Consider the following 26,362-nt stretch of genomic DNA (forward strand, 5'->3'; position numbering starts at 1 on the left):
AGAAAGCTTGCTGTGCAATGAGCTAATTAGACATTTTAGTCTGGGTGTTTGTGTGTGTGTGTGTGTGTGTGTGTGTGGGGGGGGGGGGGGGTTATGACACACCTTAAAGATCTCATTTCCCAATGTTTGTCTGAAAATGAGGGAACCATGATTAGTCTAGCACCTCATGCTACCCACAAATCAAACCTGCAGTTTTTAGTTTCTAAGAACCAGAACTGATTTGCCATTCAGATTACTGGCATGATTTTCATCCAGAAATCACTCGTGTTTTCCACCATCGCTTTTCATTTAATGCCACATTTACACATTTAGCAGCTCTGCTTTCTGTCGGGCCATCACTGAAAATGGTTTTACAGGTTTCAAAGTTTCCTGTCACTAAAAATCCTTGGCAGGTTTGTGTGCCAAGTTGTACCAGTAAATATTGAAAAATGATCGTTTGAAGCAAGAATTACATCTTTCTCTCTCTCTTTTTTTTTTTTTTTTTTTTTAACATAGCAGCACCAGCTTCTGTTTAAATAACTAAAAGTATTTATAAGTGAAGATCAAACATGATTTCATACTGAAGATTATTGCACAAATCAGGCACTTGTGGCATTTGCTGCAGCTCTTTCAAACAAAAAACTATCAGTGGAGAGGGCTTACCTTTCAGTCCATCGCTGGCATACTTATTAATTAAACACACATATTCACCATGTCAGAAATAATTGAGTAGCACCAACTTTCGCTCTCTTCCCAGATACACACATTCATACAGCATGTCAGTAGTCATTATTTAGGCTGACACAGGTAGATTTATACCCAGAGCTCTTTCCATAATTGAACAGTTTTCTCTGTTTCCGCTTGGCCCTGCTCAGTCAGCAGCTTTACAATGAGTCTTTGGGCCCATGACACCTTCCATTTCTCAGTTTAGAGTTTGCAAGTGTGTGTGCATGCGTGTGTTTATGTTTGTGCCGATAAGAGAAAGTCATGGCAGGACACTGCTGCAACTCAGTGGTGTTCAGGATGACCCATCAGGGGATTGCTTCTGTCTTATGCATCATAGTTTGCTGAAAACTTGACTAAATTCTCCTGCATTCGTCTTGCTTCTGAATTCAGTACGACAGATTATAAAAGAAACTTCACTTAATGACACTAACGCTTAGAGAAAATGCCATAAATAAATAACTTGCTTAAATTATTCTACTGACCTTTACAGTGGCTACAGAGATGACCTTGATGGATAGAGAGAGGATGAGGGTGACATGATGAAGAGGATGTGCAATAGAGGAAGTAAGGGAGTCACGAGGAGGGACAAAGAGCAAAATTGGATCAGACAGGTGAAGGGGGAGATGGAGGAGAAAGAGGAGCCTGATGGGGAGCGGTGTGTGGTCACTAATTAGGTAAATGGTGGTAGGTGGAAAGGGTTAGGTTTCCATCCCTACCCCTCTCCCCCCCCGTCAGAACAGGGGGCTCATTACAGCAGTAAATGGCACCAAATTAAAACGGCTTAATGTCAGCAGCTTGGAGCTGCTGATCAAATGTTAATATCTAGATGTGGGGGAGTTTTTAGGGTTATGTAATAATCCTGCATACTTCCACTGTGGGTGAACTGTGTAAACAGCTCGCTAAAGTCATGCACAGCAGAGGAAGAGATGAGCCCAGATGCTGCAGCGCTATTAGCAAAGGCCTGCAAAGGTTAACAGTTCACTGTCTCTGAGAGAGAAAGAGAGAGGGAGAGAGGGAGAGAGAGATCTACATATGAGTCATGGAAACATCTCCCACAACTGAACAAGAGGTAAGTCAACATTAGGATCAGATTTACTGAGCTGGTGGTTTAAATCTACATAAAATAACACTAAAGCCAGTCATGGCGCAGAGCTGCGTTCAAAGGTTCAGAAGACAGAAGAAAAAGAAACAGATTCAAATCTTAACAAAAAGAGGAAAAGAGCTGCAGGCATAACAAAAGCAAAGGGGCGAGTGGAAATCAAAACACACCTCTGGGAGAGGTGACAGAAGGAGAGGGGGAGAGTTATGAAGAAGACGAAGAAGACTGCGGTTGTGGTGAAACAAAAAAACAACACTCGATAGGATTTCACTTCTGCAGTTTGCTGGGAAGGCAGAGGGAAGATTGATTGTGTGTGCGTGAGTTAGCGTGTGTGTTTATGTGGAGAAAGCGCTCTTTGGGGTGCTAATGGTGGTTTTGCAAAGCGGAGCTGAATTTTGGTCAGATTTATTGTGACAGAGAGACGATAGACTGGGTGTGCACAGCAGGAGGAAGAGGAGCGCGAGATGAAGGAGAGGCGTTTGTGGTGTTCGTGCCACACAAGCCAGAAAATCTTCTGTTCCTTGACGTCACACACACACACTGTGTGTGTGTCTGTGTGTGTGTGTGTGTGTGTGTGTGGGAAGGAGATCTGGTGAAACATTCAGGGGTGTTTACAGAATTAAGTAAAGTAGAAAACTGCTCATGAGACCAGAAGGTCATGAGGTTACAACGACATACCACAGTCTGCGTGTGTGTGTGTGTGTGTGTGTGTGTGTGTGTGTGTGTGTGAGAGGTGTGTGTGTGTGTGTCTGATCTATCATACACTGGTTTGCATGCTGCTGTGCTCCAAGGTCAGTTTGAGCACAGCATTTATCATCATGGCATTATTTGTTTAAGTGTGTCTGTGTGTAGACGTGTTTTAAAATATTCATGGGTGTCAGGATGAAGAGAACAACATCGCTGAGTGTGAAATCTTCGCAGAGAAGTTTACAAAGCTGTTTTCATCTGAAGAGTTGGGACAGAAGCAGGTTGTGGACATGTCCTCCTCTTCCCCTGGAAATGTCAGTCATTTGCAAGTCAGGCTTGATTCAGTGACCCAGCAGCACAGCTGAGGATGACAACAGTGTTGTGAGCTTGCAGACAGACTTTGAATTGTCATGCAAAGAGCTGAATATCACCAACGTCCTCCTAGGCAAGTCTCGCTACATGGCAGCTTGGAAATGCCTGCAGGTCATTCATTTGGCTTATCCAGACCAATCAATGTCACGGTGCGGCGGTTACACAATGTCGGGATTAGTATGATCATATCGTAGAACCTAAAAAGCTTTTCCGCTGTTGCAGAGCCGCTGCATTAATCAGACTTTTGGTGAAACTTCCTGAAAAAGGCCAGAAATGAATATGTGAATCAGTCAGCCACAGACGTTTTTCACACCTTTCACACCTCTCCTGAGTCACATATATGACTCCATATGAACAGTTTTTTATGTCTCAGTGGGTACTGAGATGGCGGTTATGGTTCATTTAGATGAGGAAGAGGAGCTGGTAACCTAAAAAAAAGTGCCAAGAGGCATTTCCAAAATGTCGGCTGTAGGGACAAGATATGTCTCTATAAGGACATTTGGTGTCTCTGTTTTGTTTTGAATTGTGATTGATAGCTTAGTCTTTATACGTCAGGTTCTCAAACAGTATTTAGTATCAATTAATCCTTGATCACCAGTGTTCCTGAGCTTTAAGGATGATATTGTCCTTAATTTCTCAGCAACCGTAGTGTGGAAGTCTGTGGGGTGAATTGTGATTGATAGCTCACTCTTTATGTTATCTACAGCTGTTTTCTCCGCATTTATATCCAGTCCAGAAGGTTTACAACCCAGATGTAAACTGGAGTGTTTAGTTAGAGACTCTACAGGATAAATCCCCCATTTACAGGCCTCCAGAAAGTTGGGTGCACTGCACAAGAGAGTGTGTTTATGTGCCAAGTTGCAGTAAATGAAGAGAGTTACGTGAGTGCCAGCTCACTGTGTCACTGCCTGGATCCTGACATCTATCAGATGTTCTACACAGAAACTACCAGAAGTTGTTGTATTTATGAATAATGATTTTGCAGCTGGGTGTCTGATGTGTTTGCAGTCAGAACAGATTAGCTCATATCTGTGGATGGTTAAAAATAAAGAATAATGTCCGACTATCTCATCTCCTCTTTCCTAACCATGACTTGGTTTTTTTTGTGTGTGTGTGTTTGCTGACAGAAACCACCACTCTACCTGACACGGTGACCCCCACTTCTCCCAGAGTGGAACAGACAACCCCTCCAATGAGACCTGGTAAACACACACACACACACACACACACACACACACACACATACATTTTCAGTCTAGCCTTCTTGCTCGATCATCCTCACTCCCACAAATGCAGATTTCTAACAAGTGCACATGCATTTTTTTTTTATTCCTGCCTGTCAGACATCCACACACGCTCATGCTCTTAAGGTCAAAGTCATGATGTCACTGCACACCACAGGGCCTCTGGGCTTTGAAGTCTGTTATATGCAAGTATCCCAGAGGAAGCTCTGTTAGAGGGAAAATAAGCCGTCACAGCCAGAGGATCTTGCTTCCTCATACACATCCAGACACACACTGGGAATATTATTTCACTGCTATAGGTCAATTGACTGTCAAGCAGCTTTTTTTGTTATCTTTCTTGCTCTGTTATGTGTATTTAGTACTATATTTTAGTGTCACATTTCTCACAAAACATCTAAACCCAATGGGCGTATCGTTCACATTGCTATTAAAATAAATTGAAGAGGGCTTTATGCATGAAGTCTCATAAAAAGAAAGTTTTATATAAAAGCAAGGGTTTAGTTGATGATCTTTAACAAAACAGGTGCACCAACACTCATATTTACTCACAAGCTGTGTTTTTCCTCCCGGACTCGCAGCCACGACGCCATCCCAGTCGGCAGTGTGTGACTTTGAGCAGGGCTTGTGCGGCTGGTTGGATGATCTGCACTCCGGCGTGAAGTGGCAACACACAGCCGGCAGCAGTTCAACTGGACACGGCTCACATGGAACAAGGCAGGACCTGGCGCTGGGCTCAGACAGTAAGAACATACCCAACTTTAAAGATCTTTACTCTGCACTGCAGAACATCAAGTAAAAACAGTTTACAATGCAGGCTACTGACGGCAGACTGTCAGTAATGTCCTAACCATGCTTACGTCAGGTTCTCAAACAGTATTTGGATAAACAGGCGTTGAAATAAAGTAAATTAATCCTTGATCACCAGTGTTACCGAGCTCTAATGCTTATTTTGTCAATAATTTCTCAGGAGTGTGTAAGTCTGTGGGGTGAACTGTGATCAATAGTTACTCTTTATGTTATTTACAGCAGTTTTCTCCATGTTTATATCCAGTTCTGAAGTGTTTAGTTAGAGACTCTACAGGATAAATCCACAATGATCCATGGTGACAACCTCATTCTATCACGTTTGTGTAATAAAATAAATCACTATCGCAACTATTTGCATGACACCTCTTTTTAAACACAGAAAGTTATGATGAAGCCACCTCCTATCCACCAATCAGACAGCTTAAATTGATGGAAATGTCCAATCAGGTTCAGCCAAAGATCAACAAGTGAGCAGAAAGTTGTGTGTCTGTCCAAAAAGAACTAAATTATTCCTCTTCTACGGTGGGAATAAAACACAGACGACATTTTTTATTTGGTTTTTGAGTAATAATAATTGTAAGAATACCACCCTTTTAATTTGTTTTAATTAAGAACATAATACATGTTGGTATTTTAAAAGAACAAGGACAAATTCGACATTCCCTGGAAATAAAACACTAACAATAATCATGGCTCCTTTTTATCATTAGAAGTCGACTTTTTTCATTTGTGGAAAATGTGGCTTTCCAACTTCTGTCCTTTCCCTTGATGATAATTTCTTTAAAAATCCTCCAAATCAGGAGCAGAGAAGCTGATGGATGGAGCGCTAATGTTTGCCACAGACAGGCTCTGCACAACTTTACCAACCAGACTTTCCATCTCTTAAAAACCTCCAACAGTTTTACCCCATTAAAAGGATTTATGAGTAGACCTCGATTCAAACATCCAGGCTTTGTGAAAAGTGTGCAGATTGCAGACACATTCATCTTTCTGGACATCCTCGATTTCAAGAAATTTCTCATTTTTCAAACACGGTAAAAGAAAGCATCGTCACGGCGAGATGTTTGACCTTCCTCCCCACAAAGCCTTCTCGTGCTAATTAGGAACAAAGCAGTTGTCCTCTGGTGGAATATTACGCATCCCAGTGCTGGGAGGAACCACTGGAAGCAACCATGATGCAACTCTGATCCGTTAGAAGTGTGTACCATGCCTTAATTAGAGATTAGGAAAAAATGCTGGGTTTCACTTTGCCTAACCTACTTTGCTTCCTAGTTGTCCTTTCCTATATATATATATATTTTTTTTTTTTTTTTTTTCTCAGACATAATCGACAACTTTTATCCCTTCTTGGAGTTCTGCTTCCTCCTCGCATTTGTTCTTTTGCACAGTATTTCTACAGCATATTAGTCAGGCTTATGAATGATAATAATTTTACTTCAGCCTCCGTTTGAATCTTTTTTCTCCACCTTTTCCTTCCTTTAATCATCCTCTCCCTTTATTTGACACTAAAGTCTCTGCAAAAGTCTTTCTGCTCTCCATCGTGCCATTTTTCCCACTTTCCCCCCTAACGGCACCAAACCTTTTTCACTCCATCCTTCCGTTATAAGTCATTCACCCCTTTTTCAACTCGGACCACTTCGCATAATTTCTACATTTTCCCATCGCTTTCCACCTCCAGCCCTCTCCCTCCATCACCCCTTCCCTCCTCGCTGACCTCTCCTCCATTTCCCTTCAGTGCTTTTCGCCTTTTTTCCACATCTGCCCATCTTTAATAAGAGAGCATGAGAATTACCAAGACTGTTTTATCAATCACACTAACATTCCCTGTCTCACGTACCTCTTCACCTCCCTTCCTCACACACACACACAAACACACACACACTCTCATTTAGCTTACACACCCATAAGGTGCACTCACATAGCCCAGAGCAGTCAGATAAGTCAGATGATGGCTTCGACAGAAGTGCTGCTTTAGCTCTCCAGCTCTCCCCGAGGCTCAACACACACACACACACACACAAACACACCGTAACAGACAGTGGGAGTCTCGGTGTATTAAACACTCTAAGTGTGTGGGTTTGTTTCCCACATGCTCACACACACGACCTTGCCATCCAGCAAGGTTTTCTCCGTATTTGTTGAAACCATCCAGTTCACGGTTGACTGAGCAGCTCCCTCATAAACAGACAGGGCCGTGACACCAGGCCAAGCTCTATCTCACGTCTCGCCAGGCCGCCGTGCGTGTGCGGATGCCTGTGCGCTTGCAAGCACGCTCCCGTACATGCTCTTTAGAGGTGCGTGCCGGCGCGCGTGTGTGACTATGTGAAATTGACTTAGCAGCGTCCCTGCCTCCGTGTTTGACAGCAACATGACATTAAGTCTTGTTCTACAGCAACATTAGCGCGGCACCCCGTCTGGAAGCTGTCTCCATATGCAAATCAAATCCCCAGCCCTCATCATTAAGAGCCCTTTCAGGGTTTTAAGACAGAAAAGTCGACCCGAATGAATCCCATAAGTTATTCTTTTGATCTCAGATATGCCAAGGCTGAAATTCCTCACTCTGTGGGGATTCTCAGAGAAGTAAAAACCCCTCACAGGAGTCGCTGTTGTAACATGAAGAGTTATTGATAAGCAAAGGAGGGACTGAAAGGAGGTTAACTGACGAGATAACTTTAGTTTCTAACTCCTGATGTGATCCAAGACAAGAGCACTACAAAATATACAGATCAGCTGTGTCTATGATCAAACTTTGAGACAAAGCAGTGTCTGTGTGTGCAAATACACACATCATGCATGCACATTAATCAGCACTGTATGTCTGTACTAAGGAGTAGATGCACGCAATGACTGACAGATTAACCAGCACATAACACAGCTGCAAACATGACAAAACTGATCTTATCCTTGTATGAAAAGACAGCATCTTACACACACACAAACATACACACATTACACTCCCTCCCTCCCTCCCTCAGAGCCAATTCCACATCCCTGCCTATCCCTTCCATGGAGAGTTGTTAATTAATTCCCTCCCTTTGTACGTTCGCCAAGATCAAACGCGGAACGACAGAAAAACACTGCAACTTTTCTCTAAGTGTACTTAATGAGCAATGGTAATTTAGTTCCTTTTTTTTTCCATGCCTGCAAGTGGAGAGCTGAGTTACCTCAACCCAAATGCATTATTCATTGAGAATGATGCGCTGCAAAATCTGCACCACGTTTCGCTTCCTGTCACAGCTGACCAAGGGGATAGATGCTTTGTCTTTTGGCAAGAATACTACTGCATCTGCAGCTCCGGCTCTCTGGCCATAATAGACAACATAGACAAACAGTCCAACTCAGCAGCAAGCTAATGATTATCATTCTGTTTCTCAATGGAAAAAAAGCACAATTTGCCTCATCCCATATTTGTCGGTTCTCACTCCTGCATCCACTCACCCCCTCCGTCTCTTAAAGCCCTCATCTGTCTGGCCATAATTTAGGCTTAATGGAAAAAAGAATGGATTTTTTTTCTTTGGAAATGACATAATGAGCATGCAGATAAAACGAAAAGTACATGAACACACAAAAATACTGCACCGTTGTGCTGACTAAGAACCAGAAAGAGCTGGAACATGGTTGCAGCATTCACGGTGATCTGCGCTGGTTAGCAAAGTTGTGTGTACATGTGCGACATGTCACTTTTAACCATTAGCAGCATGATGAAATGTCAACCTCATTTGTGGTTGAGTCTCATACCACAGCATGAGGGTGGTAATGTCTTAAACCACCACATCCTGCTGCATTACTGTGCGTAACTCTCATACACCAGAAAAAAAATCACAGTGAAAAACACAGTAAAATTCAGTCCATTAAGTTTAATAAAAACCTCAGTTTTCTGTTATATATTCCCCTACTACTGTTCTCATCCATCTCTGTCCTTTATTTTGGGTTGTGTTGTCTTTATTTTGTCTTTTATTTTAGTACACATTGAACTGAATTTACCATAAAACAACTTTGGATTAGTCTGTTTTGTACATTATGATCTAAAAGGACATAATTGTCAAGGACATAAAAAATATGTCTTAAATGATGCTACTGAAATAGTAAAACTGTAAAATAAATAAAAGGATTGTGTATATAAAGAAAGAACAACAGTTTCTTTGGGGTTTTTTTTCATCATTGGAACTAAAGAATCCTTTATAATAGTTAACCCCTAAACCAGCGGGACCCTCCCCCCTTTATGTTTTTTTCTAATATAAAATCTTGTACAGTCTGTTAGATGTTGCATCTTGGTGTAGATATCAACCTGTCTGCACATTAAAAAAATGTTATATGCAAAAACATTCATCCCCTAGAAGCAGCCTCCCTCTAAAACCTTTTTAATGCACTGAATCTGCACCTTGATGCACTTCCACAAATTATTTCTAATATTATAAAACACTGCCTTTGTCTATTGAGCTCTAATCTTGAAGAACAGCAAGGAATTAAAGAGCATGCATGTGGAACTGGTGTGCACACACTCATGCAAAGTATTGCTGTCCTTTTTTATTGTTTATAGCAAGCTGACGCAGTCACATCCTCTTTTTTTCTCTTTTGTTTTCCCAGACTTTTCAGGGAACTACCTCTACCTGGATGCAGGCACCCACACCCAGCACAAGAGAGCCAGGCTGCAGAGCCCCGAGGTGGAGCTCGACCGAGGCTCGCTCTGCCTCCTGTTCTACTACCAGCTCCAAGGGGAGGCACAAGCAAGCCTGAGGGTCCTGCTGAGGGAGAGCGACCAGGAAGAGGAGTCCCTCCTATGGGTACTTAAAGGCGACCAGGGGCCTCACTGGAGAGAGGGCCGAACCATCCTGCCACAAAGCCCCAAAAAGTACAAGGTAAACAACTAGAGTCATCTTGCTACCGTCTCTGGTGCAGGTTTCTGACTGTACGGCTTCGCTTTTCTGGTGCAGGTGGTTTTTGAGGGGTTTTTCGAACACCCAACAAGAGGCCACATCAGAATAGACAACATCCACATGAGCAACAACATCGAGCTGGATCAGTGTGCACGTGAGTCACCTGTTTGTATATTCATTAATATGCTGCAGGATTCCTCCTCTTCCTCACATCACAAACGTTAACTCTGCTTCCTGAAGAGACAAAAAGGGAAAGTAAGAAAGGAAAAGTAATCCTAAAATGTTGCTTTTACACACATAACAACAAAGAAAGGAAAAATATATATAATAGAAGAAAAAGTAGGTCACAAATTGCCATTGGGGATGTTTTCTAATCTAGCTTTCATTATATCTCCTTCAGTCTTTTCCTGTGCTTCCATATCCCACTGTTTCTGTTTCTTCATCCCTTTCTTTCCTGCTTTCATTGTCTCTCACTTGATCCGTCCACAACATCAGCGTCTTAATGTCTGAAGCACTGTAGATATTGTTGTTCTTGTGATTCCTGGTGAGAGCGAAATGTTCAAATCAGCCTACTTTACCAGCTGTTCACCTCTCCTCTCACATGCACCAGCTGACCGGTGACAGGACTGTTACTGTCTGCTCACTGAACAGAAACCGTAGCTTTGGCATAAAGTTGACTTTCGCCAGGCTACATAAAAGACTCCATGAAATGTAGACGCAGAAAATGTCGGATGCAGAGTTTTCCAAGCCTGCATCTGCCGTGGAATGAAGATTTCTGCCTGTGGTGCTTCTCTTTTGTTCAGGATTTCTGAAATGATCCGAGCGAGCCTCTCGGCGTCTTTCATCTGGGATCACCTTCTCTTACTGGTTTCATTTTTCCCACCACTGTTCTCTCTCTCAGAATTTTTACTTATCATTTCATCACACTACCTCCTTCACTTTGTTAGAATTTTTCCACGTTTTTTTTTTTCTTTTCATTTTTGCTGTAGATGTCTCATCTTCCAGAAATGCACAGCAGTAAGTTTCAGTCCGTGTTGCCATGACCCTTTAACTTACCGCCACCCTTCCACATTTCTCTCCTCCTCAGTGTCCCATATCCTTATTTACCCTCTTCATCCATCCTCTTATTTTTTAGATTTATGTCCTGTCTACTCTTCATGTTTGCTGCCATTAAAACTTGCACATTAAAAAAGAAGAAAAGAATAGGAATATGAAGGAATGCAAGAAAGTAAGCAAGTAAAACACGGAGAGGACAACGAGGCAAAGAGAAAGTGACACACTTCCCTTTTCCTTCCCGCTCGTCCTTTATTTATTTTCTCTCAGTTGTAAAACTATACGTCATTGATTCATGGACCTTTATGCCTGAAAACTGTCTCTGAGTTGTCTCTGAACTGTGCTTGCAATGAATCCAGAGCAACTTTTCTTAAGAGAGACATTTTAAATGGTTTTTTAAACAAGCTGATGAAATTTCCTGGTTAATGTCAAAACAGAAAAGAGTGCCGGTGAAATGCCATGCGGGGATCCTCAGTCCTGGTCCTTAAAGACTGGCGTCCTGCAGGTTTTCCAAGTGACCCTGCTGGAAAACGCCTGTCTCAGATTCAGACAAGCTCCGCACATGCCTGCTAAATACTCAGTGATCTGAGTCAGGCGTGTTGCAGCTGGGACACTTGAAAAACCTGCAGGACACCGCTCCTCCAGGACCACGACTGAGTATCCCTGCCATGGAGAGACAGCTCAGCAGCTCCCGGTTAAATATGACTTCACAGCTGGTTTCAAAGCATCTGGTTTTGGAAGATGGCGTGAAAGTCGCTCAACTCCACTCCGAGAAGAGGAGCCTTTTTTGAAAACCTGTCATACTGTTTAAAAACTACCATAAAAATATCATTTGGACATAAATTATATAAAAAAACCTAAAAACACAAGAAGATACAATAACTTACATGAGATATTTATATTTTTTCATCATCATGTTGGTCTGGATCATCCATCCAGGTTTGTTTAAGTCACTGTCTTATGAGTCATGTTGAACTGACCCTGCTTGTTGAAACACTGCACCACTGGAAGGGGAACATAGCCAGACAACTAATACAGCAATAAAAAAATGCCAACTCAGATCTTTGCTCACTATTGTGCTCCCTGCACTTCATTCAGTCCATTCCTCGATTTCATTTCAGTTTTTATTGGCAAATATTAAGAATAGTTTCCGCTGTTTTCTTTGTGATGGTATAACACTGTTCCACTACTCTTTCTGCATTCAGTAAAAAATGGAGAAATTGCTCCTTTAAACTGTCCGGTGGAGGGAGAAAGAAAAACAAACGTATAGGAAGTCAGATTTCCTCGATTATGTACTGAATCCAGTGATGTTCGAATAAATATGCTGACTCTTCTGGTGAAAAGAAAAAAAACTTTGATTATTCTCGCTGAGTTTCTGGAGAACTTTAATAACGTTTTGTTTTGTTTTTTTGTCTTCTTCTCCAGAACCCCTTCCTGCCTTTACTCCCAGCATCATCAGTAAGTTCCGCTTCCTGTGCATTTGTTTAACTGTGCCAACACGTCTGTGCTTTCTGCTTGTTGCTAAGCTCAGCCTGCAGGACTCCACTGACCTTGAGTGACCGCGTTAGAGCAAAAAGACGTATTACAACACAGATGTGCTCAGAGTGCTGTTAAATGCACAGAACTAAAGTTTAAGTTGGTGCATTATTACTAAACAAATCTAAAGTTGGTTTTGCATTTAATCTGCAATAGTTGTGTTCAGCAATTTTTTAAAGAAGGAGGATAAACTTTACTGATAGGTTTAGAAATGCCCACCTGATCCGCACATAGACCGAGCTTGATGGCATGGATCCACTGCATGACTCCCTGCATGCTGGGCTGAAACCTTTGGTAATAAAATCATGAAAGAACAGACACCTGATTATTCCCAGTTTGTGGTTGCAATGTGAAACTGGAACAGCGTAAAACCAAGATGTCTTGGAAATCCCAGCTAGTGTCTATTTTAGCATGCTATGCAGATCACAGATGTGGAGCGGTCCGTTGGGGTGGGGTGTGTTTTTCTGTGGGTATCTGGTCATATGTGAACTTTGTACTCCTTGAATTGTGAATTACTTTGGACTGACGGTGGAGCTGATGTGGCGGTCGTTGAGATGGAAACCACAAGGCAGAACCTACAATATTTTCATTTTGAGTGCAAAGAGAAGCAGCTCTGCTCATTATGTACTTTAAAAGCATATTTCCCTCTTTTTCTGCTTCTCTACAACTTTTCTCCTCTACTTCTTCTTCTTCCCCTCGTTCCATCATTTTGTTTTGTCCATTTCCATCTCCTCTGGTTCGTGCTTTGATACTGAGCCTGGCAGGTTCCTGATCCTACCTGCAAGAAATGCAGAGCTGATCAACATCCAGCTTCCTTTTTTTTTCTTTTGTTCCACTCCTTCATCTTCAAATACTGCAGTCTGAAGTGAGATAAAAAGGGCTTAGACAGATTATGCTCCTGGATCTGTTGATTTTACTCTGGGTCGGGACCTGAACCACTGGTTTTCTTGCCGTTTAGAGACATAAACACATTCTGGCTTGTGTTCAACTTTAGTGCTGGGCAATAGTTAAAATTTTCAGTCACATGATGTCTTGTCAGAGAAAAACGAAATGATGATTTAAAAGCAGTGCATTGCAAACTTTTATTTAAAAACTTCAGTAACTTCACACGTCTAAAAACAAGTAAGCTGCTTTTTTAATTAATTTTATTTAGCCATTTTGAAAATAGATGAACAGACAAGGACAAAAGACAGGCTGAGACACATACCTATAAAAACACACACAGAGAATAAACAGTGAAGCGTCCAGTCACATTTAAACACTCCTTGTTTCAAAGAAGCTTAAAAGGAGCGGCCAGGTGAAGTTCGCACTTTGCAGTAGTTGTGTCTATGTGGGGATGAAACGAGTCCCAGGTAGTTGAGATTTTTTTGAGTGAGTTAGTTCTCGTAGACCTGAGTAAAAAAAAAAAAAACACACACACAGTGAGTCAGAATAAACAGGGTGTAAAAAAAAATGGCGCGGGTCTGTAAGCTGCTTTGTAACAGCAGTATTGTCTTTACACAGTAACAGACAAAATACTTCATGTCGGATTAGAGTTCCCGATCTTCTGTCGTGTGAAGAAGGAAGTGACGTTTCACAACAAAATGAAGATAAAGACCTCTAACTTGTGCAAATGTTGAACTAATCTGCCGTCCAGCATTTTCTCGTATAAGCAGTTGGAGATAAGATGACGGCAACAGCATGTAAAAAAACTGACAACGTTTTTACATTTTAAAAGTTTAAAATAAAAAAAAAAACTGAACTGAAAAAAAACATCAGTTACATGTGATAAAATAACTGTTGCCTTACTTGATTGTTTTAACGCGATAATGACACGTTTACATGGCAAACGGTAGTAAAAACATACCGGAACTCTCCAACAGGAATATAAAAACAAGGTGACGTGAAAAGCTGGTTTTCTTTTGGTCCCTGATCGTCATCATTTGACTCATAATCACGACTCCACTTTTAATTAGTTAGTTAGTTTTATTTAGTTAGATATCACACATTACTTCCCTTTTTCACACAAGCAGACATTAAAGTGGAACTATAATGTGCATTTCAGGATAATTTATTTTTATTTCTGAGACCAGAGGGCTGGGATTGATGGAGTTATTGTCACAAATCGCTTTATTTACTTCAGACCGACCCTCTCCGTAGGCTGTCAGGTCAGCCTGTGGGCAAAACGAGTGGATTGAGACTCTTCCGCATTAAGCCCCGCCTCCCGCCACTGCACTACATCGGGAGCGCGGACCGCACCTGCTTTCACCGTCATTGTAACATCTCATAAACAGAAGGATTAGGCTCATATGAACTCAATAAAAAAAAAAAATACAATGTCAACACATAGCATACAGCCCTACATGTTGGAACCTGAATCAGACCCTGAAAACGAAGTGGAAAACAGCAACCCACAGCAACGAATGCAGCAGGATGTCTCTCTTTGACGTCACAAGGATTTCCAAGTAGAAAAAACTCTAAAACGATGTGTTTTTCGTCGCCATGGAAACCGAACGGACAGAGTGCTGGAACTCAAACTCAAACTCAAACATGCGTTTAGGTGATAAAAAACAGTGCCGCTCACATGTCTGATGAGGATTAAACACTGTAACACTGTAGAAAGCTCAGAAAACTCCAAATACCATAATAGCACCCCTTTAAAATGTATTTAGGGACAATGTGGTACGTTTATCTTCATCAGGTTAGTGTGTATGGGTATTTTTAGGCCTGAATGTGTTCTCAGTGTGTGAATAGATCAGACACATTCTTTGAATACTGTTTGATACTTGAGCTGCACTTTTGTCCCCGACATTCAGTTCAACAAAAACATGGATACCATCCAAAAATAGTAATAATTAGAGAAGTCATCTCACTCCCAAATTTCTAGTATTTGACCTGATCCTTGCTGGTTTCTCACAAAGTTGACTTCTGAGCTGCTATAATATGACTCTCGAGCTTTACAGTGGTGTCATTTCTGAAATGGAGTGTGTTTTTATGACACAAAAGGTCAGGAAGAAGGATTGTGTCTCTCTTTTGGGAACTCTGTTTAAAACAGACCCGTTGCGAGACGTCTTCACGTTATGTGCCGTTATTTCTGTGTTTCAGTAAGAACTGAGTCTTAAAATAATTTTAACGATGGTTTTTCCTCAGACCTCATCACCGGGTCTGTTAACTGTGTTAACTGTGCTTTCTGCTACAACTCTGAAGGTAAAATGGGACTGAATACAAATTTGGACTGATTAGGGAACAGTTTGAAAATTGTACAAAACAGAATATTTTTCCCACCATCAACATCAGGTGTATTGTTCCAGCAATGAACCAAAATCTCCCCAAAAACCATTTTATCCTCCTTATTCCAGCAGATTTTGACAGTTTTCAAGCCTTACATTTAGAAGATGGTCACAGGATGACCTGTCTGATAAATCCCAATTAGTAACCAGTCGATCACAGCATCTGGCATTCTGGTGCACACTCCATACCAGTTGGTGGCAGTAATGCACCAAAACTCTGTGTGTCCACTATCAATAAAGAACAAAGACCTATCAGTCCATAAAAAAGCCAACATATGCAGGCAGGGCAGAGAGGACTTTTCCTTTCACCAAAGCATTTCTATTCCAACCATAGCCCGTATAAGAAAGATGGACGGAGCCTCCGGTGGTTAAAAGTGAAGCCTATGAGAAGGTGCTTAAAACTGCAGTTCCGCCATCATCCACTAGGGGCTGCAAAACAGATCAAATCCCCATAGACTTCCATGTTAAAAAGGCCAACTTCACGGCAGAAATAAACATGTTTACAGCCTCATTCAAAAATCCATTTTCGGTTTTATAGGTCAGGTTTACCTTCATGACAACTGTGGGGGGAGTCTGAAAAGTAAAAGTTGAAAAGTAATTTAATTTCAAAGTTCTGCCTATTTGGGGCGTGTCATTTTGATTGACAGGTACTGGACTTCACGCTTCAAGTCAGAAGAACGTAGAACAACAGCAGTTTTTAGCCGGTTAACAACGTGACTTAGCTTTAGCCCGCTTACCTCCGTTAGCTGGGTAGCTCCCGTTATCTCAGGGTTAGCTCGGTTAGCTTTTAGCTACAGAAAGCTCGGAGTTTGCTCAATGTCAATCATCCACCATGACAATCTCAGCTCCACCTCTTTGCCCATATTTGTATTTTCCGGGTGAGACGACGCGCATGCCTCTGCCAAGATGGCGACGGTAGGAACCGCCCACCAAGCTTCAATTCAGCTCTTCAGAAGCCTATGGGTGACGTCACAGAGGCAACGTCCATCTCTTTATATACAGTCTATGGTTCCAACGCCAAGCACGCTTTTGTCAAGGCTACAGTTTCATGCTAAACATCTAGCTTGCGGCCTGCCACAAGCTAGGTGTTTACACTTTGAACAAGGATCCATTTTATTAATCCACAGCTATCCTGTCATTAAAATATTTTAATCGTTTGACAGCCAAAAGTAAATAAAATAACGAGATAATAATAATAATGAATAATAATGAGAAAAAATTGAAAGATAAATGTTTCAAAATGTTTCTGATTCAGACTAGCTTCACAGTGGAAGCTTGTCTGTTGTGGAAAATTAGGTGGCTGCAGACATGCATATATTGAGCAAAGAGGCAAGTCCTTGCTCCAATTTTCTAAATGATCTCATTTGCATACGTAAAGGCAGGATTGCTGATGAGCGAAGTGAGAGGCAGGCTTTTATAGTGGTCAAGTGTTTCAGAAACTTCCTCAAAAGCTTTAAGCTACTTCAACATCTTAAGGTTTGATAATGGCGCTCTTGAGAAACTTTACCCCTTTTCCTTCCCCTGAAAAGCAAAGTAATAGTGAATTTTTTCATCCCTGAAAATTATCTGTGTCTTAATCCACTGCTGGGAAGGCTGTGTGTGCAGGCTTCGCTGAGAGCAGATTTACAATCAAAGCCCATTTTAAACCTTTAAAGAGCTCGTCTGAACTTTAGAAGACTGAATTAAGCAGACTGGTTTCCTTGAGGTTCTCTGTCCTGCTCTCTTTCTATTCTTTGCTGGTTATTATCCTCCCCAACTAGTTCCTCGCTCTGTTGCCATTTTACTCCATTTCTTTCTTGCTTCCTCACATTTTTCATCTCTCATTTGCTGCTTTTTTTCATTTTCTTCTCTTTTCTTTTTCTCTCCCCCTCTTCCACCACCTCTCTCTCTCTCTCTCTCTCTCAGCGGGTTTCTTTCTCTGTGAGTTGACAGAGTATTGAAGTTTCAGACAAACCCTTTAATGTAGGATTAAAGATATCATGGCAGGATTAGCTCTTTCTCTTCACTTCACCACCATCTCTCCTCTCGCTTTCTCCCCTCTCACTGTTTCACCGCATTCTTTCCACCAATGATACCTTCCTTCTAATCCAATCTCCATCCCTATAATTTCCTTCAGTCACTCAACTTTAGTGTGATCTTGCCCTGATAAAAATGAAAATAAAAACCACATCAACCTCTTAACACTCCCTGCTCTTTGTTCAGGTCAGCCGGCCGCTGCATATACAAGTCTTTGCATTCTTTGGTTGGATTTAAGGCGAATGGCATGGGCCTTTGCGTGTCAGTGTGCAGCTAATGCTTGTGATGCTTGCATTAGTCAAAAATGCTTTGAGCAAATAAATAAAATACATGTGCATCAGCATATTAAAAAAAAAAAAAAAAAGAATTTAAGTTAAAGAAAAATGTGATTAGATGTTTAATTTTAAATTCATCATTTTCTATGATCCCACAAAGTTGCTCTTGTTGGCCTGTCAAGCTTTTAGTTCTCAGATACAGTTAGCATTACGTGCAGGGTCACACCTACACTTTACAGTTTGTTAGTGCTTTTTACATGACTGCTCTTTTATGTCAGAGCAGAAGGAGAAGAACTGATTTGCTCTTGCAAGGTAGCTAAGTAAGCTAATGTTAGCACCATGAGAAAATGGGCTTTTTGGCAAATTTTTATTGTTTTCATTGTTTTACACTTTGATTTTATGAAGTTATTAAAAAAAAAGTATTTTGGATATGCACTTGATAATTGGCTAAAATGGCATTTAAAAGAGAAGAATCTTTGGTTGGACACGCGGGAAACTTAGAAGTCTAAAAGATTTTAATAATTCAGTGATGTGATGTTATTTAAACCCAAAGCACTATCTTCTCCTTTCTTGTAAGAAGTGTTTCTTACCTTCATTTGTTTGTGACACTCTCAGCCGCCACAGACTACAGTCATTGCACTTTGTGTTGCAGGTGTGCTGAGTGCATTTAGCCATCATAAGCTACAAGAAGTGTATATAGATGGATTTCTAAACAAGAAATACAAGAAGCTCAAGTGAAAAACAATGGAAATGCTACCCTGGAATTTTTTACTATCTTAACATTTTTTTTGTTCACAAAGCAAATCTCTGTCCACAGTGACGTCTGTCTTCTCCACTGCAGAGCCTGCTAAAGGTGCAACAATAGCACCATTATAACAAAGCAACCCTTACCTCAGATATCTGTGATTACCCCCCATGTTACAGTAAAACACTGGACATGCAGTAGACATGGGCAACAATGGAGAGTGTACAAAGGAATTATGTGCAGCCTCGTTGCCTAATTTTAACCTGATCGCTATTAGACATCAAAATGAAACTTTAATTAAAACGCCATGTAATAGCAAAAGTGAAATTTAAATTATACTCAATTCTAGTCTAGAAAAATAAGAGGGTGATATGAAAACCCAGATAGCTTGGCTTAAAAAGAACCAGGATATTTGATTTGATTTTCTGTGTAAAATAACATGGTCTACCTACCATTCAGTGTTAACTTATAACCCTAACCACTTGTGGATGACTATTACATGCACGGGCTGGAAGATGGCTTCCTTACAAGTTTGATTTTTCTTTATGGGAAAGACTTATAAAAGATTATATTAAATATAATTCACACTTAAGCATGTGGAGGAATCAAAGCTTGACAGGCCTGCTATGCTCAGTGTTAACTCAACAAGACAAACTAAACTACAAGTTAACCAATCACCAGGTTTTAACTCTAGTGAAGTCTGCATGCCTGCCTCGCTCCTCTACTCAGCCAACCAATAATGTGTCCTCCTGCCCTCCAGGGGGTGCCATATCTGGGATGGAGCCCACCATAGAAACAGTGGCGATGCAGCCACTTCCTACCTACTGGTACTATGTGTTGGCGGGAGGCGGTACCCTTTTGCTGTTGGTCACTGTAACCGTGCTGATCATACTGTGCTGTCATCGCTACCACTGGCCACCCAAGAAGACCAGCAGTAACCATCATCATCATTCAGTGCTATACCACAACAGCCAACAACCATATCAGCAAGGTCAAGAAAACAGTTACCAGAACCAAAACCCCAGTTGTAATCTGATCCATAACCAAAACCATCTGTACCTGAGAAACGGCCAAGGTCTTGAACCCATGCTCACCATAACCCTGGAGAAAGAGGACAGCTACAGCTCCATGTGTTGAAACAAATGGGCTTAAGTCAATGGTACCATCATAATAAAATGTCTTTTTTTTGCAAGTAAAGAGATGAAGGAGTATGACAACTCCATGAAATGAATACATCACCACTGTATTCTGCATAATCTCTCTGTTCACTGATGAGAACGTATGTGTTAGAAGCACTCCATCTCCTGTTGGTGATGATCTAACAGTGATGTGTAAATGGTGGAAGGATGACTTGCTGAATGAAGAGAGCGGTGAAGATGGAAAGCTTCAGGCTCCAATTCTGATTTTTGAAGAGAGCCTAGTAACTTGTTGGGATTTTTTTTCATAGCTTGTTTGTTTTGACATTTTAGATCTCCTCTCCAACTTGTAAATTGGTTGGATTGTAAATCCCAAACAGACAAACTGTAAATCTACCCACAAACTATGAACAAGACATGCAGCGTGTACATGCAGCCCACATTGTCAGTCTTGTTACTCGCCTCTGTTAACGTCAGACTCGGATATGTCTGTCTGCCCTGTTCAGATCCACAGCTTGGACACTGGCTGCCTCCAAATACCTGACAAGTAGAGGATTTACACACAGGTAGCGAGGACAGGCTGTGTTTGTGTGCAGCATGAAGAGTGATGGCTAGTTCTTCAGAACTGAGCGAAGCTGCAGTTTATTTGTCCCTTTGCCTCTGAAACGAAGAAAGTGTCTGACCATGAAAAATAGACAGGTACAAATGGTGCTCTGCAGCTTTGGTGTACAACTCATGCAACACAAAAGCTCAAAGGATGCACACCGGGAAGGAACATTTTAAAGACTTCTGCAACCCCACCTGTTACCCTGAGTGTATTTTCTCATTACATCCTGGATATGCCTTTTTTTAAAAGAATGTGCATTAAATCTGTTACCTCTCTCCCCTGGAATGAGGTAGTGCCTCGGTGTCACATAAGAATGTGGATGGATGCAGTTTTACTCTACCGTTTGTTGCCTGGATCTCCTGCCTGTCGGTTAATGTTCCAACTAAACACCAATCTATGTCCTGCACACATGAGACTGTATTTGAATGTGGATGTATGTTTTCTTTCCTCTCTGTGCTACAACATCAATCTTAAAGTATTTTTTGTGCATATATGACTTTATAAAAATTGGTTTGGTATCTGGTAAAAAAAAAAAAAAAAAATTGGCAATACAGTTATTGTTTTTGTGTAACAAATGAGACCAAACTTCTTCTGACAAAAAAAAAAGGCTGTTTGTTCATGTATTGTTTCCCTTTTTCTGAGGTTTCACATCTTCTTTTTTTGTTTTTCTTTTAGTGGAGAGAATATCAGCATCTTAATTAGGAGTTATGTGCTTTTCTTTTTGGTTTTTGTTATGTGGTTTCTCTGAACTTCTCAGAAAAGCAGTGGTCTCATCATGATTGATTATTTTAAGGAAACCAGCCATACGGACAGAATTATTATCCTGGTGTCGAAGAACACAAAGAGCTCTGCTTATTCTGAGCTGTACTCAAAAGAACAAATAACAAAACCAACATGGAAGATGTTACTGAACGACACTGATGAGCTTCGTTTGTGCTTTTATCACTAAATACATGCTTGAAATTAGCTGTGAAGTCATCATTTTGTCAAACTTTACTGATGAGACACTCCACGGCAACCTGCCTGCACCTCTGCTCTTTCACAGAACTTTTTCAGGACAAATGACCTTATTGAGGCTTTAGTTGCTTTTGTTACAGGTCTTTTTTATGCACATGTATGTTTATGTATATATATATGTATATATATATATATATATATATATATATATATATATATATATATATATATATATATATATATATATATAATCATATAGCTTATTTAAGTCACCAACTGGCTAATCTGTCACTGCATATTCTCTAGTTTTGAGTAAAGGTTAGTGTGGACAGTAATTGAAGGAGCATAGCTTCATTTCTGATAAGCTGTTACACTTCTTTTTCATTTATATAGAGAATAAAGGCCGGTTGACGTTGGTTTGGACGTTTTCTGTGTGTCCTGTGTGATCCAATCACAAGCTGACAACCTTTACCTGTGTGTGTGTTCACACCTGGCATTACAGTGCCCAACATGAGTGACCTCTCTGAACTAAGGTATCGCTCTGTAGGCAAACAGATGTGCAGGGGTCTGACATACAGAGCAACGATGAGGGCATCAGCAGGTCTACTGATGTTTTTGTAAGGCAGAGAACATGCAGGTTTTCCATGTATCCCTGCTTCAAAACACCTGACGCCAATGAATCAGTCACTGTGAGGAACTTCATTGGCTGTTTGATCCATTTCATTGTAGCCAGGTGTGTTGGAGCAGGGATACATCAAAAAGCGAACACCCCTGCTGTAAACTAACTACATCATTATTCAGGCATTAATTGTTCCACATTCATTGTAGAATTATTTACAGATATTTCCACGCGCTCAGGTCTGTAACAGATGCTAAATGAGGGAAAAGGAGCATGAAATGAATGATTTGTGGTCATGCAGAACCGCGTGTCTCTGCTGATAAAACGTCTGGTAAGCTGAGGCCTTTGTGTTTTAACGGATGCAAATCATTTTACAATGTAGTGAGGAGAACTGCCCTTGCACTAAAGTATTTTAGATGCAGTTATTTTGTTGGTACACAAACAAAAACACACTTGTGTTGATGCAGCAGATGTCTGGATGGTCCCAGAATGTGTCCGGGAGAGGCTTCCTGTTCACATTGGCGAACATATAAAGATTAATGCGTCCTGGACAACCTGTGAGTGTGTCAGCGCGTCATCCTCAGTCTGTCCTGAATGTGCTCAAACCTGTGTGTAAAGTTGTGCACTTGTACCAGGATCACTCAGGACACGTAGATGTGAACTGATCTCAGATAAGCACTTTTGTTGTGTTGTTTTCTAATTTACTGAAGGATCACTTTTTAGATTTACTGGGAATGTTTGAATGAATCGGTGCGAGAAGGCTTCCCATCGAACTTATTCATCTGTTCATTTTATTTTATACTCGCTGAGTATTGTTCACTCTTAAATATTTTACCGCTTCTATTGGATGTCAGTGTTTTAAATTGAAGGATTTTAAACACAGGGAGTGTTTGTTCCACATCTACTGTAGAAAGCAGCACAAGTGGAAGCACATCAGCACCTTTTTGTGTTGGAAAGCTATTTAGGTGGAATTGATTGTGGTGTTTGCTGTCTGGATTTCTCACCGTCTTGTGTTTTCTGCTACCCTTCCACATCATTTTCCTTATGCTTAAATCCCTTTACCTTGTCTTTTTTTCTTCTTTTTTTCTTAGAAATCAAAACCTGCTTGTTTCTATTCTACTCCTTGCCATCATTGCAAATCCTCCTAAAAGAAAAGAAAAAAGAACACTGGAGAGAAAATGAGAGGCAGGAATGAAGAGGGAGCTAAATCTCTCAGAGGAGAAGGGCCCATTAAGCGAGCCCCCTTTTTCTCCAAAGAATGCGCCCAGAGATGGTGAGAGATGAAAGGAGTAAAGAGAAAGAGAGCTGCTTTCTATACATACTAAAGATAGATTTCTCTCTGCGCTGAGAGGGGCACAAACAGGGAGGCAGGTTGGGGAGAATTGAAGGTGCAGGACAGGTTGTTTCAAACACAACAGCAGATGAAAGAAGTCTTTTGGCAGAACAGACAGTATGATAAAAATACTCATTTGATGAACTGCACACCAGCCAGCCCACTTCCACAGGAATCCACACGGCACTCAAATCCAGCCTGTTAAATCACTGTTGCATGCATTTTTTTTTTTTTGCACTGCAGATATTGACTTATTTCATCATACTGTATCTCATAAAATGCTGTTTTGTGCTTTAGTCAACAAGTATTTTAGTTATTTTGTTCTTGCATATCCATTTTCGGCCTCCCCAGCCCTTCTCCCTTCCATTTCAATCGACTTGTGTATGATTTACACATTATATGACTCATTGCAGCAGCCCTGTGCCATAACCCAATCAATGTGAGTCCGAATTCAAATAGAGGAATGATATATGGCTGTATTTATGTTGTGCTACCCATGCACTTTCTTCTTTCATTCTCTCTCTCTCTCTCTCTCTATCAAACTTTTTGCAAGATTTGGAAAACATTTCATGGAAAGCTTTTAAATCAGCCTTCCCTCACTTTCCCTCCCCTTCTCCATCACAGACTACTTTGAAGCCCTTTAATATTTCTAATTAGTTAATGGAGCTGATTGCATTCATAAAACCCTGCTGTAAGCATTTCCAGCCCTCAGGCCATCTCTATTTTTTTTTTTATTCACTTTCTTCCTCCCCCTCTTTTTCCTGGAGAAATATTATGAGTGCAAGCACTCTAACAGGTCCTTGGGCCTCTTGTGGAGCAGTGCAGGGTGGCAACCAGCCATCCCCATCATCCCCATCCCCGCCTGAATAAAAATAATTAAATAACATTTAGAAAGTGGGGAAGAAGAAGGGGAAAAAGACTTTTCTCTCTTCACCAGTTGGAGAGGGGAGATAAAATGGGGCAACAGGGAGTTTTAATCTCCTCTCAGATCCATGTGATGATTCTTCTCAGGATCCTAGCCGGAGGGCTTTCAGCCAGGGTCATTAGAAAGTGTTCAACAGTCATCTAAATAGTGCCCAGGCTCCTGTTTTCCCTCCAGTCTTTTGCCATTTCCCAGTAAGTGATTTAACGTTTTGTTGAAGCCTGCAGGGATCTGAGTTGATTGTGAGCCGTAAGAGTCCAGACGCTGGACGAACTGCGGAGAGAAGATGGTATCTTTACACAGTCACAGAAAACGCCAGCCTCATCTCAGAAAGATCTCCAAAATATACAATATTCAGGCTTGGATCATCACCTTCCAAATCGCTGCACTATTTTTATAACGAGACAGATTAACCAAAATGATTAAGAATGAATGAAGTCTTAACCTGCAGGCCGCTGTGAACTTTTCCCTGCTTGCATCATTTAAGAGTCGGGCCGATATTTTTGAATCTCTGTGTCGCTTTTTGTTTAATACCTTTTTTTAAAAAAAGATACTTTATGTATATAAAACTATATGTTGTGTTTATATGAAAAATAAACAGTTATCATCAGTTTAGCCCATTTTACAAGGATACTTGATTTTCTTGATTTCTTGCTTAATCTTTTGTGTTTGTTGGTCTGTAATAACTCTGAAACGTGGGATGAAGTTGAATTGGAGTTCATTTGAGCTGTTAGGACTTAAATCAGTGGCAGCTTCATCGAGGGAAGCTGCTTGAACACTTATCCCTGGCTTCAGCCATGAAATCGCTGTTTTATTTTTGTGTACTTTTTCTGCCTCTTTAACGAAAAAAGCTTCTTAGGTTGTTTTTTTTTACTTGTGCCGGTTTTCACTGTGTTGCACTTTGAGTACGTTTAATATCGATGTAAAACATGCAGAACCAATGGAAATACTGAAAGCATCAATTAAACTGTCACTAACTGAGGATGGCCCGGTCAGTGTTGGATTGGTTGACTTTTTAATTCATTTTGTTCACGATTTCGTCCGTTTCTTTCGGTTTGTGCATCAATGTTGGCTCAGTTGAAACCAAGACGGGATTTACTGTCGTCTTCTATTAGAAATAACCGCGTCATGTTTCAGATATGAACAAATATTATTGCAAGTGTCCTTTCGAAGTTTTAATCTCCCACTCTTATTTACATTTTGAGGAGTATTTGAAGTTTGTCAAGGCAGTTTATTGAAGGTACAATAAAAAGATGCCAAAATTGTCTCGTAGATGAATGACCTTATCTAACTGAGGAAATGAGGCTCTGGATCTTTTTTCATATGTTCCAAATTAGGTTTTCACCTCTTATCTTATGAATATCTATTACAGTTTCAATTCATAAAGTGCTTTTCCTTCCCTCGCCCAATAAATGGTTATCAGCTGCCCACATATTACTTTTTTTTTTTTTTTTTTTCCTCTTCTGGAAACTATAATGTCAGTTTCTCTGAATAAATCTGAACTGAAGGAGAAGTGAACCCTCAAACTCTTCCAAACCTTGCACTCTGGCCTGCCTCAGAAATTTAAAGTGGTATTTTAGCTTGTTGAATTTCATGGTCTTGGTGTAAAAAAAAAATTAGATTGTGGTGAATGTGAAGGAAATAAAAGTGATATTTTTCTATAAAACAGTTTTGTGCCTCTTTATTCACACACTGCAGTTTCCACCTGTCTTTCTTTTCCTGTCGTTACACTCGTTCTCTCAATCTCCTCACTTTCTTTTCATTTCTAAGCAAATAAAAAAGGAGCCCTGATGCTTATCACATAATGGAACTTGTCAGCTTTATGCAGACGTTATGTGCAATGCAAGGTGTTATTTTCCCCTGACAGGCTGAGTGCAGAACAAAACAACTTACAGCAGATTTTCTTTCTCCATCTCTTGAGAAAGTTTAAACAAGATCAGTCACCCTTTGAGCTGATTGGGTTGTGTGATTTCCATCTACAAATGTAGCTCGTGCTCCGACAACATGAGATGAAGCGATGTTATCGCAGCATGATTTGGACTCTTGAGCAGGCCCAGTGACTGGATGCTTGAGATTAATGCTGCTATCCTTTCTGCTTTCTTA

The 26,362-nt window shown here is 40.8% G+C and overlaps 1 protein-coding gene across 2 annotated transcripts in view; it reads left to right on the forward strand.

Moving 5' to 3' along the window:
• The window catches only part of LOC306766466 (neuropilin-2-like), a 107,081-nt gene that overhangs the window by 75,206 nt on the left and 5,513 nt on the right, over window positions 1-26,362 (forward strand). Inside the window, exons 12-17 of one of the 2 annotated variants that reach the window (XM_079254240.1) lie at window positions 3,991-4,065; window positions 4,686-4,847; window positions 9,502-9,773; window positions 9,849-9,945; window positions 12,270-12,302; window positions 19,446-21,514. In XM_079254240.1, coding sequence (XP_079110366.1) covers window positions 3,991-4,065; window positions 4,686-4,847; window positions 9,502-9,773; window positions 9,849-9,945; window positions 12,270-12,302; window positions 19,446-19,822 — 1,016 coding nt within the window. In that variant the 3' untranslated portion in view covers window positions 19,823-21,514. Of the gene's footprint in view, window positions 1-3,990; window positions 4,066-4,685; window positions 4,848-9,501; window positions 9,774-9,848; window positions 9,946-12,269; window positions 12,303-19,445; window positions 21,515-26,362 lie in introns of those variants that run through there. The other variant, XM_079254239.1, reaches the window with a different exon arrangement.

This window comes from Telmatherina bonti, assembly GCF_933228915.1.
Source record: "Telmatherina bonti genome assembly, chromosome: 15".
Classification (NCBI taxonomy): Eukaryota; Metazoa; Chordata; class Actinopteri; order Atheriniformes; family Telmatherinidae; genus Telmatherina; species Telmatherina bonti.